Genomic DNA, 20,376 nt, shown 5'->3' with positions numbered 1-20,376 from the left:
TCAGACGCTTAACCAATTGAGCCACCCAGGCGTCCCTCAGTGGGTACTTTAAAGTGCGTGTTAGGGGGCTTCTAGCTGGCTCAGTCGGTAGAGCATGCGACTCTTAATCTCAGGTTTGTAAATTCAAGCCCCACATTGGGCATGGAGCCTATTTAAAACAAACAAAAAACAAAAACAAAAGAATAAAACACATGTCAGAAGTTTGAAAGAAATGATGTAGTTATAGACAAAGATTTGACCAGCTGATGAAATTTCCTAGAATGAGGGAATATAATGAAAAGAAAGCTGAACCACAGAACCTTGGGAAACATCTATTTTTAAGGGCCAGAAAAAATGATTTAAAAAAAAAACAAAAAACAGTGGAGACATTGAAAAATGCGCCCAAAACCAGGTGAGTATAATCACACAAAGGTCAAGAAAGAAAAGAATGTCAAGGAGGAGGGTGGGTAGCTGAGTGTCAAATTTTTAGGTTATGATTTCAATATAATGGAAGTCAAAAGAGTACATAGCAGGTAAGGAAATGGCAGATGGTAGTTGACAGATTACTTGAGAGGCTGGATGATAAATGAAAACAAAATAAAACAACAGCTTATGAGGTTGACAGAGTCAAGGGAAAGGAAATGGTTTAGTATGAAAAGATTTAAACTTACTTAAACTCCAAGAAAATGTATTCAGTGAAAAAAGAGGTAATAAAATCATAAGAGATAGGCAATGAAAGCAACGTATAGCCTTAAATCTGTAAGTTTCAAAAGGATAAAAAACAAATGAGATTACCATTTAAGAAAAAGAAACAGGGGCACCTGGGTGGCTCAGTCGGTTGGGTGTCCGACTTCAGCTCAGGTCATGGTCTCACAGTCCGTGAGTTCGAGCCATGTGTCGGGCTCTGTGCTGACAGCTCAGAGCCTGGAGCCTGCTTCTGATTCTGTGTCTCCCTCTTTCTCTGCCCCTCCCCTGCTCTGTCTCTCTCTGTCTCAAAAATAAATAAAAACAAACAAACCAAAAAAAAAGAAAAAGAAACATATTGGGGCGCCTGGGTGGCTCAGTCGGTTAAGCGTCCAACTTCAGCTCAAGTCATGATCTCATAGTTTGTGAGTTTGAGCCCGGCGTGGGACTCTGTGCTGACAACTTGGAGCCTGGAGCCTGGAGCCTGCTTCAGATTCTGGGTCTCCCTCTCTCTGCCCCTCCCCCAGCTCATGCTCTCTCTCCCAAAAATAAATACATTAAAAGAAAAGAAAAGAAAAGAAAAAAAAGTGAAAAGAAAAAAAATACAGACACTTGGAAACAGAAAACAAATACACAACTTAAAGGACCAATAAAGCCAAAGTACTATGGAAACACTGACTAAAAACCAGAGATGGCACAAATAAATAATAGCAGGAATAAATTTTTTAAAAGGGATATAATTCCAGGGGTGCCTGGTGGTTCAGTCAGTTGAGCACCCAACAGTTGATTTCAGCTCAGGTCATGATCCTAGGGTCGTGATCAAGCCCCAGGTCAGGTTCCACGCTGACAGCAAGGAGACTGCTTGGGACTGTTTCTCTCTCTCTCCCTCTCTGCCTCTCCCCCTCTCTCCTGCCCGCATGTGCGCTTGCTCCGTCTATAAAAAGGGAGGGGACATAATCCAAATGCAGAAATAGAGTATTATAAGCGAATAAATGTCAACAAATTTGAGAACTTGGGTGAAATAAATAAAATCCTAGTGTGAAATAATAGGGAAAATATATATTGATCTCTGCCTCTGGCTCCTGGTATAAAGCTCCTAAAATTCTTGTAATTTCCAAGTGGTAAGAAGAACACTAGGAGTACCTTTTGTTTTTATACTTGGTCTTTGACCCCAGTTATGACACACAGAAGTCCTAAATCCCTTGGAATTTCCTGTGATAAGACTATCTTTTGTTCTAAGGAGGTGATTCTTAGTAGGCTCCTGGATGGAGGCTGGTCACTAGAAAGACTTTCAGTTCTACCCCTATTCTCCAGAGAAGGAAGAGGGGCTGGAAATGGAATAGTCAATCAAACCTGTGTGAAGCCTCCATGAAAATTCCAAATGCAGTAGAGTTCAAGGAGCCTTTGGGTTGCTGAACGCATGGAGGTGGCTGGGACAGGGGCAATGTCTATAGAGGACACAGACGCTTCACACCCCCTTCCCACATACCTTATTCCATGTATCTCTTTCATCTGGATGTTCATCTGTACCCTCTGATATCCTCTATTATGTAACAAACTGGTAATGGTACCCAAGTGTTTCCCTCAGTTCTGTGAGCCCCTCTACCAAATGATCAAAACCAAGAAGTGAGTCATGGGAGCCTCTGATTTGTAGCCAAGCCAGACAGAAGTGCGTACCTGGGCATCTACTACTTTTGATTGTCATTTCAAGTGGCGGGCAGTCTTAAGGGACTGAGCCCTTAACTTGTGGGGTCTGCACTAACTCCAGTTAGTGTCAGAACTGACCTCATTCAGAACACCCAACCCAGCTCATATCAAAGAATCAGCTGATATATGGGAAACCCACACATCTGGTGTCAGAAGTGTTTTGAGTGTGGTAACACTGTGAGAGTAAAGGAGAAACACAGAGTGTGTTTTTCTATTTACCTGGAAAAATAAAAATCATGAAAATTAACTCAAGAAGAAATGGTCCCATGGGGCGCCTGGGTGGCTCAGTCGGTTAAGCATCCGACTTCAGCTCAGGTCACGATCTCACGGTCCCTGAGTTCGAGCCCTGCGTCAGGCTCTGGGCTGATGGCTCGGAGCCTGGAGCCTGCTTCTGATTCTGTGTCTCCCTCTCTCTCTGCCCCTCCCCCATTCATGCTCTGTCTCTCTCTGTCCCAAAAATAAATAAATGTTAAAAAAATGAAAAAAAAAAAAAAAATGAAAAAAAAAAAAAGAAGAAATGGTCCCATACCTATGAAATGGCCCATACCTACTTAAATGGTCCCATACCTCTGAAAAGAATTATATCAGAAATTAATAGTACCACAAAGCCCCCAGCCCAGAAGGTTTCAGAGATGAGCTCAGCCACATGTTCAAAGGAAGGTGAAATTACAGGGCACACACTTGGTAAGTGGGAAAAAATGAGGCACTTTCCCAACTTGCTTTGACATCCAGAACACATAAAGAATACTATAAGGTAGTAAGAAAATGAAAACTGATTCAATGGGAAAAAGTGGACAAAAACATAAAGACATTACACAAAAAAGGAAACATGAATGACTAATAATCACCTCAATAAGATCAGGAAAATTCAAATCCAAAGTTCAAGATACATTTTACATCTACCAGATTAACAAAATTTAAAAATTATGACATTCTTGCCTATGTCTACCAGGTGATAAGAACCAAAATGTTCATGGCCACACTATTAGCTATTGTTTGGTAGTGCCAAAAACTAGACACAGCCCAAAAGTCCAGTAGGAGAGCAGATAATAAATTGTAGCACGTTCATACAGTGAAGCTATATAGTAGTAAAAGTGAATGATCTTCTGTTACGTGGATCGATCTTAAAACATTAATGTTGACTTCCAAAAAAAAGAAATTTTCAGAATACATGAAATGTTATATACATAGCCCAAAACCAGAGAAAACGCATAAAACTATAAAGAAAAGCATGGATTGATTTAGGAGTGGGATCCATTTGGGAAGGGACATCAAAAGGCCTTTCAGAGATAAATGTCTTTCTTCTTCAACTGGGCGTCAGGTGTGTGGGTATCTCTTATATTATTCTCATAAAAAGGTATTTCACAATTTTAAAAATGCTTAAAAAATGAGAAGGAATAATAGATGAAAAAATGTTTTAAATACGCTCAGAAAGGTTTTAAACACCATGAAAGACATAGGATTCTTCTACACTTACAAAAATGAAGATATAATTTATATATTTATATATAAAATACATAAAATTCACCCTTTTAAATTATATAATCAGGAAGTTTTCAGTATATTCACAGAACTGTACAACCACCATCATTACCTAATTCCAGAAACCCTGTGCCCATCAGCAGTCACTCTCCACTGATCCCTCCCTCCAACCCCTGGCAACCACTAATCTACTTTGTCTCTATGGATTGCTGATTTTGGATGTTGTGTGCTGAATCCTTTCACTTAGCATGTTTTCAAGGTTCATTCATATTGTGTTATGAATCAGTACTTTATTCTTTTTTATGGTTGAATAATATCCCATTGTATGGACATCCCCATTTTGTTTAGCCATATAACAACTGATGATTGTTTGGGTTGTTTCCAGTTTTTGGCTATTATGAATAATGTCGCTGTAAGTTTTCTGTGCAACACATCATCAATTCTCTTGAGTATATATATATATATGTGTATATATATATATATATATATGTGTGTGTATATATATATATATATATATACACACACACACACACACACATACACACACACACACACACACACACACACACACACACACACACATATATAAGAGTAGAAATACTGGGGATTCTTCTACTTTTGCGATACCCTTAATGAGAATTTAACATTTATATGGAAAATTTAAGAAATATATGGCTTATCAAAAAATCTGTGTAAATGATGTTTGTAGCTTTAGAAAAACTATTTTGTTTTTGTCCATGAAACATGGGAATAATTCATTTTACTCATTTTGCCCCTTATTTTGAAGCCAATCAACTCAAATCTTATGTTATTACCTTGTCCTTTCTCAAGAAAAATGATTTTGGATTCTGGAAGAAAATTAGATCCAGTCACAATCATTTCATGACCTCCATTTACAGAACAACTGTTGATACTATACTTCTCAATATGAGGAAGTTCTTGAGCAGACCGCTGAGCTGTTTGTTTTTTTTTTAGGAGTTGAGAAGAAACAAAATATTAGTTTACAATCTTTCATATGTAAATGACAAATTCAAGCTATACCATGAAAATAGAAGCAAACTCTGGGCTTTGAAAATTCAAGACAATGGTAACAAAATCCACTAAAATAACCACATTATTTAGAAAATAAGACTTATTAGATTTGTGATTTCTAAATAATTTTCTTACAACTGTAAAGAAACCAATGACGAAAAATTAATCAATGCCTGCAACTTCATATTGACTCCAAAACATTAATTTCACCCACTTTCCTCTTTTTAGCTTAAGTCTTCAATGTATTTCTTCCCTACAACTGTTAAAATTGATGAATTTAATATAACTATAAAAAGCAAATTAATCCAAACATATGTAATTATACTGCATACAATTAAAAGACAAGTTTCTGAAGGATAAACACGAATTAGCTCTTTCATCAAGAAAATATCCAGGTGAGGGGTGCCTGAGTGGCTCAGTCGGTTAAGCATCCAACTTTTGATGTCAGCTCAGGTCATGATCTCACGGTCGGTTGTGGGATCGAGCTCTCTCCCTCTCTCTCTGCCCCAACCCCTCCCACATGTGAGTGCATGCGCTCTTTCTCTCTCAAAAATAAAAATCATGTTTTTTTAATCCTCTTAAATAAAAAAGAAAGAAAATATCTAGATCATCACCAAGACAACAAGATGCCATTCTGGACAATTTTCCAAATAACTAAATAACTGAAGCATACATGAAGTACACACTAAATTTTTAAAAATGGAAGTAAACGTTTCTGCAGTGCACTGCACTTTTCCTTCTAGGGTATGTGAACATAATTTTTAATACCTCAGAGCCATTCTTTAAATTATCAACTTTTATAAACAGTACCCTTGGTGCCACCTTTCTCTGATATTGCCTGATTCCAAGTTGTTATATTTTGTGGAGATCCTATTTCTGGATTCTCTTTCTTTATTTCTTTTTTTTTAACTGCTTGAGCTTTAAGCTACACATTACAATTCTTTTGAGGGCTTAGGTCCTCTAGGGGTTTCTTGCAAATGCCTAGATAGTTAGGTTTTTCTCTGAATTAAAACAAAAAAAGTGTGGATTATGCTCTCTTCTTCACAGTTGGAAAATAGGTCTACTTTTCTACTTCCTGGGTGGAAAACTGGTAGCTCTGAGGGTCAGCTGTCTTGTTTGACTAGAACAACATTTTAAAGAAATTTAAACTTGAATGCCTTTAGGAAGCACACATTCTCAGTACACTGTGGCTCTTGTTTCTCCCAACTATTTAAAACCAAGCCACAAAATGTATTTAAATTGGGATCAATGCTCTATTCAAAGAGAATGCTAGGGGCACCTGGGTGGCTCCGTCAGGTAAGTGTCCAACTCTTGGTTTCAACTCAGGTCATGATCTCATGGTTCGTGAGTTCAAGCCCAGCATTGGGCTCTGCGATGACAATGTGAAATCTGCTTGGGATTCCCTCTCTCCTTCTCTCTCTGCCCACCCCCCTCTTGCACACACGCATTTGCGCTCTCTCACTCTCTCTCTCAAAATAAACAAAAATGAAAAAAAGAGAAAGCTAAAATAGACCCTTTCATAGGACATGGGTCTGGGATTCAGGACCAACTATCACTTGGAAAGTATCAAGCACCAACCTAGATCTCCGAAAATACTTATGTCCCTACTTATGTTCCAAATGACTCACAGAGAAGGGGCATGAAGACAAGCACTGGCTGGCCTAGGAAATACATTAATTCATGTTTTAGATATTTATGGTGGAAACTAGCCATCATGGGTACATTCAAAGTAACAGCAAAACTGTGTTCACCAGGGGAGCCTGGGTGGCTCAGTCGGTTAGGTGTCCAACTTCAGCTCAGGTCACGATCTCAGTCTGTGGGTTCAAGACCCGCATTAGGCTCTGTGCTGACAGCTCAGAGCCTAGAGCCTGCTTTGGATTCTGTGTCTCCCTCTCTCTTTGCCACTCCCCTTCATATATATGAAGATACTTCACATGTGTGTGTGTGTATACATATAAACAATAAAAGAAAAAAGAAAGAAAATCCAAAGAAAGGTTAATAGTGACTACACCACAGGGTAGTGATTACAAAAGATTTTGCTATTATTCCTTGTACCATTCTGCATTTCTTCTTTTTCCATTCTGTGTTTCTATATTCTCAACAATAATCACATATTAATTTAATAAACTAAAAGAAAAAATAGAAAATCATTTTAGAATAACTTCATCTCAAAAACTGAAACTACTCTATGAACTTAAATTACTTAAATTAACTCTGGGGCACCTGGGCAGCTTAGTCTGTTAAGCTTTCCACTTCTGCTCAGGTCATGATCTCATGGTTTGTGAGTTTGAGCCCTACATCAGGTTCTCTGCTGTCAGCGTAGAGCCCATTTCAGATCCTCTGTCCCCTTCTCTCTCTGCCCGTCCCCACTCTCAAAAATAAACAAAACAATTGAAAAATTATCTAAATGAACTTTGCTAAAAAATAGAGGCATATATGCTTATATGGGCATAGAAAAGTCTGGCAGGGTAATAAAAACACCGGCAATGATAGCTGCTTATAAAATTTTTTTCAACATTTATTTTTGAGAGAGAGACAGAGAGAGCACGCATGTGAGCACGGGACGGGCAGACAGAGAGGGAGACACAGAATCCAAAGCAGGCTCCAGGCCCTGAGCAGTCAGCACAGAGCCGGACACGGGGCTCAAACCCACCAACTGTGAGATCATGACCTGAGCCAAAGTAGGATGCTTAACTGAATGAGCCACCCAGGCGCCCTCCAAAAGCTGCTTCTAATAAGGGGAAATAATTGACCTGGAAATTTGCTTTTCACTCTATATTCTTTTTGAATTTTAGTAAGTACCTGTATTGTCTGTTAAAAATACAAAACTATTTCTATAGTGAATTCTATTACTATGTATTTACTCAGTGATTTCTCAGTTAACTGTGAAATAATAAAGTAATAGTTCAATTTCATAAATAGCAAAAGGAGGCACAGAAAGGTACTACAGTAGGTTTGATCCGAAATAAAGAATGCACGTGTTTAACAGAAATAACATGGTATAATTGAAAGAGTACTAAGAAAACCTGTGTTCGAAGCACAGTTCTGTCACTAACAAGCAAATAAGCTTGCAGGAGTACTTCAGACACTTGTGCCTCAGTTTCCTCCAACACAAAATTAAGACATGAATTGGAACACTTATAAGTCTATGCCCTAAACATCTAAACAGCAGTTTCAATACTACAGTACTACCAGCTAACCTGCCAGAGGCCCACAGTTCTCCAGGGTGTAAGTAGGTACATGTTCTAGGGCCTGTTCTCATTTCTTGCCTTTGTAAATCAGGGGAAAAAAGCATTCACTTTCTCAATCTGATGTTGTAAACAGGTTAATGGTTTAAAAAAAAAAAAATCCTTTAAGTCTTTATTTAGCTGAGGTGTCAGCTTGCAGAGATAGGCATCTTCCAACAAGGCGGCTCATGTTTTAATGAAACAAAGGTGACCAAGGGATACTTAATCATAGCTTCATTTTGTCCTCAGGTGTCATCAAGCCCACCTTCCTCATTTATAGGTTAAAAAAAAAACTGTGGTCAATGGGGCCCCTAGGTGGCTCAGTTGGTTAAGTATCCAACTTAACCTTAGCCCTGAGGTCATGATCTCAGGGCTCATACCCGGACCCACATCACGCTCTCTGCTGTCAGCACAGAGCCCACTTTGGATCCTCTGTCCCCCACTCTCTCTGGCCCTCCACCCCCCTCTCAAAAATAAACATCAAAAAAACAAAAACAAAAACCTGTGGTCAAGAGAATGTGTTTATAGTCCCACACAACCTATGGTCAAATTATAATGAGAACCCATTTTCTAACTCCAAGATCTGTATTCCTCCCACCTAAACACATAGCTTATTTCCATACAAGAAAATCTCATCAGCTATCCAGACTCTGTGCCTCAGTTTATACTTTTAATCCAAATATTACATTAAAAGCAAAATAGGAAATTGCCTATTATAAACAAAATTTGAAAACATCATCACAAGCTCACTTACAGCACTCAACAGGTATGGAAGCTGTCTGAAGAGAAAGGACTTTTCCATTGGGCTGTGGGATGTGCACACGGAATACAAGTCGTACTCTAGTATTCTTTCTGCCAATATCAGTTTCTCCTTTTCGAAGTTCTATATCTGAATTGCGGAGTTTCAAAATACCTGCACAGTCAATACTAGGGAGAAAAATATACACATTTTATTTGCTTACTGATATTTAATGGTTCCCAACAACTTAGCTAAACGTGGCAGGGAAGAACTATCACTACCTAAAATAAGGTCCAAAAAGAAAGATGTATGATTGCTATTTCAATTCTGAGATTAAAAATGTTTTGAATGACAAAAGTGTAATAATGGTAAGTATGGTAGATTGTCTAAAAAGATGGCTGTCAATTATTCCCCATTCTTGCACCTGCATGCCACTTTTCCCATTAAGAGGTGAAAGCTGGCCTTATGATTTGACAAACAGAATGTAACCAAGTGATGCAGTGTAAGTTATGAGCCCAACATTAAGCCTCTTTTGCTCTCTTGGAGCCCTGAGCCACCATGAAGTCCATCCAGGAAGCTGGAGAGAAAGGCCAAGCCAATCCTCAACTACTCCAGTCACCCCAGACAGCATGTATGTTCCAAATCCAGCTGAGATCCCAGCTGAATTTAGGTGCATGAGTGATCTCAGCTGATACCACATGAATAGACCAGCTGAGTCCAGCCAACCCTAAGAATCATGAAAATAATGAACAGTTATTACTTTGAGCCACTAAATTTTGGAGTGCTTTTACAGAACTAGATAAGTAATACAAAGTAAAAAGACCTTAATTCTATGTAAGTAACTAAGCCAGAAAAGATTAACCTGTAGGACTCTAAATCAGTCATTAATAGCATATTTAGACTTTTCTAGTGATAGGTTTATTAGTAAAAACAATCCATCAGGCTAAGATTCTTTTATTTTTAAAGAATACACATATAAGATTAAAGTTTCGGCATTTAGGGTCTAACTTTTCATTATCTTCAAAATGCATTACTTGTATGGCTGCTTAACACACAATCAGGGTAGGAAACAGTACCTACAACATGTGTTTGTTATTCACATATTGAAAGAATAAAGCAAATGGAAAACTAGCAATCAACATACTAAAATTTACTCTCCCTTGTGGTATTACTTGTCATCCATCCCTTTGCCTTATCTACCAATAGTCCCAACTCTAGTGCTCAACTCTCCAGAGGCCACAGAAGTTGCTGTAAAGGACAATATGTGTTAGAAAACTAGGTTATCAAGTTAAGAACCAGTAAAGCACAAGAAAGAATCCCAAAGGGTGAATATTTTCACCTTCAGAAAGACACAGGAGAAGAAATTTCCAAAAAAGGAAAACACTCTTGAAAGTATTTGTCATTTATGGATAATGAATTATACTTAATTAATACTGAACAATTGCACTTTAGCTCAAAGCAGTACTGATCAAATTGTATCAAGTAGTGATTATTCATGCTAACATGCCAATGAGCCTTTAGGGGGAAATGCCAGAGATCATCCATTTTATTGAGTTTTGAGGAAAGGTATTTTATTTTATTTAAGTAAACTCTACCACAGACATGGGGCTCAAATTCATGGCCTCAAAATCAAGAGTCATGTGCTCTACTGAGGAGCCAGCCAGGTGCTGAGAGGGAAGGTATTTTAGCAGAGAGCTAAGTTTCTAAGAGAAGAGTTAGAAGAAGAGTATCAGAAATGACGATCTTAAAGCTCTGTCTATGAATTTCAAGAAAAGATAAGACCGGACCAACAAGAAAACTACATATGTAGGAATAAATCACTATTAATTCTGTTTACAGATACAACTATATTTTATTTATTTTTTTAAGTACGAGTATATTTTAGATCAGAGTATAATAATGCCACATCCGTTTTCATCCAGTTTTAAAAACAGGGAGGAGTTATGAGTAGGATAAGGCAGTAAATACTGGAATCCATACTGAATGGCCAGAAAAACTTTAGGTGTGTGTGTCTCTAAGCTGGGTGGAATGAGAGCAGTAGCTGTGTTTGTTAACTAGAAACAATGATATTTCTGCAGCTTTGTCCTTTCTGGATTTATCCAGGTAGGCAGTATATGCCAGAACTGGTTGGGCAAGGGACATGAATTCTGACTACAACCTATTTCATGTGCTAATAGATGAGAAAAGGAGAAGGTAGATATGTTCAGATCCTACTATTTTTATTTTTTCACTTTGATATGTGAAGCTTTCCCAATTTCTTGAAAATCTTACAAACTCATGTACTCTTTTTAATTGAATTCACTGATTTATACATCACTTTTAAAAGGATGAGACATTTTACAACATAAATACAAATAAGGTCAAGGAAAAGCAGAAAAAAAAAATTAAATAGAAGCAACAGGAAATAAATATGTTCCAAATCTAGGGGTATACAAATTACTATAACTGAACTTGACCGAACTTCCCAGAAGCCAAGGCAAAAAGGAAATGTGATAAAGTTTACAGGTATCTCCTTGTCTGGTAAAGCAAAATCTACCATGTCGTCAGCCTTTTCCCTTTAACTTGAAAAGATTCTGTGTGTGTGTGTGTGTGTGTGTGTGTGTGTGTGTGTGTGTGTGTGTGTGTGTAATGACCAAGAGATAATATCTTTAATAGTGGTTTTTCAGATTACGAAGAGTTATTCATATGGATATTTCTTATTCTATCCTTCAAACAAAGTTAAGAAGTATAAGAAGCTTCTGGTGATTTTCTATTTAAATTTAACTTGATTCAAGTCTAGTGCTTTGAACACCCAGAAGAATGAATGGAAACGTGGCCTATAAACCATCTCCTAGGGATCAATTTTATGAGTTCTTAGAAAAAGATGATTCAAAACTGAGTTTTAAATTTCCCTCTGCAGCTACCTGTATATTCATATGCTTTTTTTTAATGTTTATTTATATTTGAGAGAGACAGATCATGAGAAGGAAGGGGCAGAGAGAAAGGGAGACAAAGAATCTGAAGTAGGCTCCAGGCTCTCTGAGCTGTCAGCACAGAGCCTGACTCAGGGCTTGAACCCACAAACCATGAGATCATGACCTGAGCCAAAGTCGGACGCTTAATTGACTGAGCCACCCAGGCGCCCCAGTATATTCCTATGCTTTTGATTCTAGATGAAAAAGTAAGATCTTAGAGTATAAGAAACCTACATGCATGCATTTCTCATTCAATGGTTGGCTACCTCACTTATTTGAAAATGGGTCAAGGGGCCATTAAGCGTCAAACTTTGGCTCAGGTCATGATCTCATGGTTCGTGAGTTTGAGCTCCGTACTGGGCTCCATGTTGACAGTGCAGAGCCTACTTAGGATTCTGCCTCTCCCTCCCTGCTCCTCCCTCATTCATGTGTGTTCTCGTTCTCTCTCTCTCTCTCTCTCTCTCTCTCTCCCTGCCTCACTCCAAATAAATAAACTGAAAGAAAGAAAGAAAAGGAAAGAAAAGAAAAGAAAAAAGAAAAGAAAAGAAAAGAAAATGGGTCAAATGGATGCCTGGAGGCAGATCACTGTTCTCTTCAAGAAAGAGCTTTGCTAGGGGCGCCTGGGTGGCGCAGTCGGTTAAGCGTCCGACTTCAGCCAGGTCACGATCTCGCCGTCCGTGAGTTCGAGCCCCGCGTCAGGCTCTGGGCTGATGGCTCAGAGCCTGGAGCCTGCTTCCGATTCTGTGTCTCCCTCTCTCTCTGCCCCTCCCCCGTTCATGCTCTGTCTCTCTCTGTCCCAAAAATAAATAAACGTTGAAAAAAAAAAAAAATTTAAAAAAGAAAGAGCTTTGCTCAAGTGGGAAACAAGCATTGGTTGAGATTCCAAAGTTCTTTCTATATCAGAGAACACAGAAATTTTAAGAGTAGAGACCACTGGGGCGCCTGGGTGGCTCAGGTGGTTGAGCGACCGACTTGAGCTCAGGTCATGATCTCATAGTTTGTGAGATCAAGCCCTGCAATGCTGACAGCTCAGAGGCTGGAGCCTGCTTCAGATTCTCTGTCTCTGTCTCTGCCCCTCCCCCATTCATCCCCCCTCCCCCTTTCTCAAAAATAAACATTAAGAGAAAAAAAAAAAGAGTAGAGATCATCACGGCTCAGTTAAGCATCCAAGTCTTGACTTTAGCTCAGGTCATGATCTCGTGGCTCCTGAGTTCGAGCCCTGCACTGGGCTCACTGACAGTTTGTGGGGCCTGCTTGGGATTCTCTCTCTCCTTCTCTCTCTGCCCCTCCCCTGGGCTCTCTCTCAAAAATAAATAAAGAATCTTAAAAAAAAAAAAAAAGAGTAGAGACCATCAGCTAGCTATCTGCTTTGCCTTAAAAGAACTCTGTAGTAGCCCCTGTGTGATGACTTATTGGGTTGGGTTCTCCTGTACTGCCCATTTGAACAAAGCAGGTAAAGATAAGGTTTTTATCTCAATATTAACTTGTCTTTCCCAGTAATAAGTAGGTAACAAGGTAAGTTCTTAAGGCAATTCTTATAATAATATAATTTTATCACAATATTCAGTTTACCTAAAAAAGTTATTTAAGTATAAATTTAAAGGAAGAGATCTAGAGACCAAAATCTAATTTTATATAACTGTTCTTACAATAGCCTGGGACAGATGTTACTGCCATTTTAAGAAAGGTAGTTTGAAACAATTTCTGTAATAAACCTCACTATAAGTTTCAAATACCTAGTTGTGACGGGATTAACAGTTGCCTACTAAATAAATATCTATTTCCCCCTTCTTTCTTAGTAATAGATCCCTGTATCATTAGAGGTAGCAATGCTCAGGTAAAAACAAAACAAAACAATCCCAGACCTTCCTTATTTACAAGGATGAACAATAAGATATGCTAGATAGGTTTCTGTAACAAGCCTCTTGATAAAGACAGATTAGACAGACTAACTTGTGGCACCTGACTGGTTCAGTTGGTAGAGCATGTGACTCTTGATCTTAGGGTTGTGAGTTCAAGCCCTACAATGGGCAGAGAGCTTATTACTTTTAAAATATATATAAATAAATACAACACAGTAAAATAAAGAGGCTAACTCAGATGGAAGTTTTCTTTAGCCCTTTTTCCTTATTCCTTCTGGGACTATGGTTGTGATGGTTAGAGTTCCAGCAGCCATTTTGTAACATGAGACAATCTTGAGGACAGAAATCACACGTTAAGAATAGCAAGGGGGCGGGGGCACCTGGGTGGCTCAGTCGGTTGAGTGCCTGACTTCAGCTCAGGTCATGATCTCTCGGTCTATGAGTTTGAGCCCCGAGTTGGGCTCTGTGCTGACAGCTCAGAGCCTGGAGCCTCCTTTAGATTCTGTGTCTCCTTCTCTCTCTGCCCCCACCCCTCCACTCTCTGTCTCTGTCTCCCTCTCTCAAAAATAAACATTAAAAAAAAAAAAAAAAGAATAGCAGAGGGGGCACACAAGTGGCTCATTCGGCTGAAGTGTTCAACTCTTGATTTTGGCTCAGGTCATGATCTCAAGGTTCATGAGATCGAGCCTCACATCACGCTCTGTGCCAACAATGCAGAGACTGCTGGGGATTCTCTCTCTCCTTCTCTATCTGCCCCTCCCCTGCCCACATGCGCACACACTTTTGATCTCTCTCAAAATGTACACACACACACACACACACACACACACACACACAAAGAGGGGCACCTGGGTGGCTCAGTCAGTTAAGCGTCTGACTTCAGCTCAGGCCATGATCTCATGGTTCATGAATTCCAGTCCCGCCTCAAGCTCTCTGCTGTCACCACAGAGCCTGCTTCAGATCCTCTGTCCAGACCCTCTCTCTCTCTGCTCGTCCCCCACTTGCTTTCTCTCAAAAAAAATATTTTTAATTGAAAAAAAAAAAAAAAAAAAAAGACCAGCAAAGAAGAAAAACAGAGTTTGGGGCCCCAATGACTTATGGAGTTCCTGTGCTAGCCCTAAAAATGCCTATTTGTACATTTCTTTTATGGAATAACAAACTAAACGTCGACTGTTTAAGCCACTGCATTCCTTGTGTGACATATAATCCTAACCTGAACAAAACTCTAAAGCATTCTCATTCAGAAGCTAGCCACCTCATTTTGTTTGGAAAGGAGTCAAACAAGTAAGCCTGGAGACAGTAAAAGTTTCCTTAAGGAAATTTGACAATCATAATAATTGTATTGCAACTGTTCTTTTGTCTACCCTATTAGACTGTGAGCTACTTGCAAAAAGTCCATATATTTTTATCTTTAACATTTAACAAAATGCTTGGCTGGTACCACATGGTTCATAAACTTCTGCTGAAGTGCATTTCCTTTCTGGAAATCTGCTACCAACTTTAGCTAATGTCTTACAATTATCTACATAATGTTATTCTGTTAATTTAGAACCATGAATAATTCATTTCTGTACTATAAAAAGAAGTATGTTTTTCTCTGAAAGTTGTTTTAGGGGAAAAAAAAGAACTGCCCATTTTGGGGTATGTTTCCAGATACCTGGCTGACATATTGTTTTCAGGAAGAAGGGGAATTTCCAGAACCTTTGTGCTGGCAATTATTATCTCTTGACTTGCAGTAGCAACAGTCTTCCCAGTGATTCGATGCACCTGGTAAAATGCATGAGGTCGTAAATATCGATCATCTGCTGTTCCAATAAACATCTGTAGATTTATCGGCTTTTCATTATAGCCCAGGAGCTAATTAGAAAGAACAAACAAAAATACAATTCATTATCCATTATATTTATAATAAGTTTACAACAGGAAGTTTATTATATCTGTAACATATATTATTGATACACAAAATGTTATTTCAAGAAGGTAACAATAAAAATGTAATAAGTGAACAATCTTCCAAATTTCAGAAGATTATGAGTTGTAAAATGCTGGAATGTTACAAAGGAATGAGGGGGTTTTGGTTTTTTTGTTTTTTGTATATATATCCGGAATAAAAATTTTGCAAAGCTTTCTTATAGAGTACTGTGAAAAACCACAAGGAAAGGGTGCCTACATGGCTCTGTTGGAAGAGTTGCAACTCTTGATCTTGGGATTGAGTCTGAGCCCCATGTTGGGTGTAGAGATTACTTAACAATAAATTTAAAAAAAAAAAAAAAAAAAAGGTGCCTGGGTGGCTCAGTTGGTTGGGCATCCAACTCTTGATTTCGGCTCAGGACATGGACCCAGAGTTCTGAGATCAAGCCTCGTTTTGGGCTCCGGGCTGAGTATGGAGCCTGCTTAAGATTCTCACTCTCTCAGCCTGGGTGGCTGTCAGTTAAGTGTCCAACTTCAACTCATGGTTCGTGAGTTTGAGCCCCATACCAGGTTCTCTGGTGTCAGCGCAGAGGCTGCTTCAGATCCTCTGTCTCCCTCTTTCTCTGCCCCTCCCCCAGTTTACTCTCTCTCTCTCTCTCTCTCTCTCTCAAAAATAAATATTAAAAAAAAAAGAAGATTCTCTCTCTATCCCTCTGGCCCTCTCCCCAACTCGTGCTCTGCAAAGAGAGAAAGGAAATACGGAAGAAAGGAAGGACAGACTGACTCTGTACTTTAGGCAACATTAACTATCCAGCCCAGACTTAAAAGACGTGGGTGTACAGGGGGCATCTGGGTGGCTCGGCTAGTTAAGTGTCCAACTCTTGATTTTAGCTCGGGTCATGATCTCACATTTTGTGGGTTCAAGCCCCATGTCGGGCTCCATGCTGACAGCGTGGAGCCTGCTTGGGGTTCTCTCTCCCCCCTTCTCTCTCTGCTCCTCCACTGAGTTCTCAATCAATCTCTCTCTCTCTTTCTCTCTCTCTCAAAATAAACAAGTAAACTTTAAAAAGACTTGGGTGTACAGGAAGGTCCTCTAACAGGCTATTAAAATCAGAAAGTTTGTTTTAGTAAAAAAATCTCAAAAAGCCTATTATATATGTTATCAACTTAAAATTTCAACTGACTTAACAGGCTGGGCTACTTGACTTTCTCTGGTGTCCTTCACTATTTTTGAGGTTAAGATGTGTATATAGGAGTAGGACCAGGAGGTGCTGGAGGTAAAAATAGCAACCACCAAAAAAGGAGGAAAATAAAAGAAATAGAGCCTGAAGAAGTACACATATAGCACTCAGGGAGATTCCCCTGTCCAATCTGATGCTGACTAGCACCCAAATGAGCCACCATTATGCAGGTAACAATGACAAACGGGAACAAACATAAAGAACTACTTCAAAGTATGGAGAGCAAATATAAGCATATACTGGAAGCAAAGTGACACATGCTAGAATTGTAACAAAACAGTGTTTCCTGTTTTTAAGGCTTTCAACCTGAGGGAAGGCCACAGACCATGCCTTACAAAGTGGTTGAATTTCCTGTACAAAATCTAGTCTTGAAGGGCCTCAAGAACCAAGGACAGAGTTTGGGACAACTTCAGCCTCTGAGGAACTCTGAGTTCCCTCAGAGTAAAAGGGAACTCCCAGAAAGGAGACAGCCAGAGAAGGGGAGCTCCAAGTTAAACAAATAAACTTTGTCCAGTCCTTTGGCTGACCTGGAAACCACCCATGAACAGGTCAGATCCCAAGGAGTCTAAGGCTAATATAACTGAAATGAGACTATGAGCTCCCACCAACCAGAGAGACAGATTTTACAGGCTGACTCTAAACAAGTTAAGTGACTGCTTAAACAACAAAAAAATTCATTCTTTGGGGTTACATTTGGGTATATATGTATATCTGGTTTTGAATTGAATTTCTTTATATATTCTGAATCATTAATCCCTTGCAGATATAGGATTTTTACAAATATCTTTCATTCTGTAGGTTGTTGGGTTTTGTTTTGTTTTGTTTTGTTTTCACTTTCTTGGTGGTGTCCTTTGATGCACAAGTTTTTAACTTTCATGGGAGTCCAATTTATCTAGTTTGTCTTGTTGCCTGTGTTTTTGTTGTCATACTTGAGAAAGCACTGCCAAATCCAATGTCAAGACTTCCCTGAATGTTTTCTTCTAAGAGTTTTATAGTTTTAGTAAAGTCTTACATTTAGGACCCTGATCTGTTTTGAGTGTATTTTTGTCTATGATGTAAGGTAAGGGTCCAACTATATTATTTTGTGGGTAGATATCCAATTTTCCCAGCACCATTGGTTGAAAAGACTGTCCTTTCCCCCAGTGAATAGTCTTGGCATTCTGTAGAAAATGAATTGACCATGTGTGAGGGCTTATTTCTGGGCTTTCTATTCTATTTCATCAATCTGTTTGTATGCCAATACCACAGTGTTTTAAACACTGCACCTTTGTAGTAAGTTACAAGTTAGGAAGAGTAAGCCCTCCAAATTTATTCTTCTTTTTCAGTGTTGTCTTGCTTATTTGAGGCCTCTTGCAATCCCACATGAATCTGAAAATATGCTTTTCCATTCAACAAAAAAGGCTGTTGGAATTCTGGTAGGAGCACTCACTCTCTAGATTGCTTTGGGGGGGTACTGATGGCTTAATGTTAAGTCTTCCTATCTATGAACATGGATATCCATTTATTATGTGTACTTACATTTTATTTTTATTTTACTTGTTTCCATCTATTTTTCTTTCTCTCAGCAATATTTTATAGTTTTCAGCATATAAGTCTCGACACCTCCTTGGTTCAACATATTCCTAAGTATTTAATTCCTTCAGATGCTACTATAAATAGAATTACTTTTTAAATTTCCTCTTCAAGTTGTTCATCACTGGTACACAGAACCACAAATGGTACCTGTATTTTGATCTTCTACCCTGAAACATTGAATTCTTTTATTAGCTCTAGTAGCTTTATTGTGGATGATGTGATATTTTCTATGTATAGGAATATGCCATCTATGAATAGAGACTACTTTACCTCTTCATTTGCAATTCAAATGCCTTTTATTTCTTTTTATTGTATAGTTCTGGCTAGGACTTTTAGCACAAATGCTTAACAGGAGTGGTGAAAGTGAGCCTCCTTATCTTGTTCCTAATCTTAACTCAGTCTTTTTTTTTTTAATGTTTATTTATTTATTTGAGAGAGAGGTAGAGAGTGAGTAGTAGAGGAGGACAGAAAAAGGGAGAGAGAGAATCCAAAGCAGAATCCAAATCCACACTGTCAGCACAGAGCCCAAAACAGGGCTCAAACTCACAAACCATGAGATAATGACCTGAGCCGAAATCAAGTTGGATGCTTAACCAACTGAGCCATCCAAGTGCCCCTAGCTTTCAGTCTTTTACCATTAAACATGATGTTAGCTGTGGGCTTTTCATAAATGACCTTTCATGGTAAGGAATTTTCCCCTTTTCCTAGTGTGTTGAGTGTTAGGGTTTTTTGGTGGCTTTTGTTTTTGTTTTTAATGAAAGGCTGTTGGGGCACCTGGGCAGCTCAGTTAAGCATCTGACTTCGGCTCAGGTCATGATCTCACAGTTTGTGTGTTTGAGCTCCGTACTGGGCTCTGCACTGACAGCTCAGAGCCTGGAGCCTGCTTTGGATTCTGTGTCTCTTGTGCGCGCTCTCTCTCTGTCTGCCCCTGCCCCCAACTCACATTTGCTCTCTCTCAAAAATGAATAAATTACAAAAACAATTTAATGAAAGGCTGTTAAATTTTGTCAAATGGCCTTTTCCGTGTCAGCTGAGATAATCATGTGTTTTTTATCCCTTCTATTAATGTGGTGTATTACATCAACTGATTGTCCTATGTTCAATCCCCTTTTACATTTCTGGGATAAATTCCACTTGGCAATGCTATATAAACCTTTTAATGTGCTGTCGGATTTGGTTAGTTTTTTTGTCGAGAATTTTTGTGTTTAGATTCATTAGAAATCCTGATCTCTAGTTTTCTCTTCTTGTATCTTTGTCATTATTATCCTTTTGATTGAAAATTTTTTTCATGCTTCTACAGAAATCCCTCCATCTCTTCACATACCTAGCCTACTTATACTAACTGGTTTAGTATTTTATTATGGTTAAATGAAAGACTCTTTCTGGTAACTCCAACATAGATGAAGAGGTAGAAGATCTAAGCCATCTCATCTCTAGGTCTGCTTCTACTGATTGTTTTCTTTTCACTGTGGGTCACACTTTCGTGTGTGTGTGTGTATGTGTACTGTTGAGCATATACTGAACATTATGTATGACAGACTTCTAAAGACTCAAGTAGAAATGTATTTACCTCCAAAAAGAGGTATGCGATTTCTTTTGTCAGGTTACAGTTCTTAAGCTATGTCTCGTCTTTGTTGCAGATTTAGTCTGATTCCTCTGCTTTGAGTTAGTCGCTTCCTTATAGTTGGTGGTCTTAAAAGCTTCAGAGAGATTTCTCTCAGTAATCTCCACTGCTACTTTTAGCCACAATTGGGAGAAAGATGTGTTCCATGGCTGCTTTAATCCATTGAACTAACAAGGGAGCAACATGATAATATAGGTTGCATGAAGTCCATTTTTCAGTATGCAGAGTGGAGGAGGTGTCCAGCACTTCAAGGCAGTACTGGAGTTTCTGGCACTCAGTCCCTAGCACTGTGAGAACAAGTTGTGGTCACGAGTTACAGTGTCAGTGATGTTTTCACTGCAGCAGTACTGGGTAGGATG

The 20,376-nt window shown here is 38.9% G+C and overlaps 1 protein-coding gene across 5 annotated transcripts in view; it reads right to left on the bottom strand.

Annotated features, from left to right (window-relative positions):
* NFATC3 (nuclear factor of activated T cells 3) overlaps positions 1 to 20,376 on the bottom strand; it is a 138,844-nt gene that overhangs the window by 48,152 nt on the left and 70,316 nt on the right. For 4 of the 5 annotated variants that reach the window (XM_045443231.1, XM_045443234.1, XM_045443233.1 and 1 more), the window contains 3 exons: positions 15,324 to 15,523; positions 8,866 to 9,038; positions 4,668 to 4,808 (listed from right to left, as the gene is read on the bottom strand). In XM_045443231.1, coding sequence (XP_045299187.1) covers positions 4,668 to 4,808; positions 8,866 to 9,038; positions 15,324 to 15,523 — 514 coding nt within the window. The remainder of the gene's footprint in view (positions 1 to 4,667; positions 4,809 to 8,865; positions 9,039 to 15,323; positions 15,524 to 20,376) is intronic. The other variant, XM_045443235.1, reaches the window with a different exon arrangement.

Source organism: Leopardus geoffroyi, chromosome E2, assembly GCF_018350155.1.
Source record: "Leopardus geoffroyi isolate Oge1 chromosome E2, O.geoffroyi_Oge1_pat1.0, whole genome shotgun sequence".
In the NCBI taxonomy this organism is placed as follows: domain Eukaryota; kingdom Metazoa; phylum Chordata; class Mammalia; order Carnivora; family Felidae; genus Leopardus; species Leopardus geoffroyi.
Note: the sequence above shows the minus strand (reverse complement) of the source record. Positions and strands in the feature narration are given on the sequence as shown.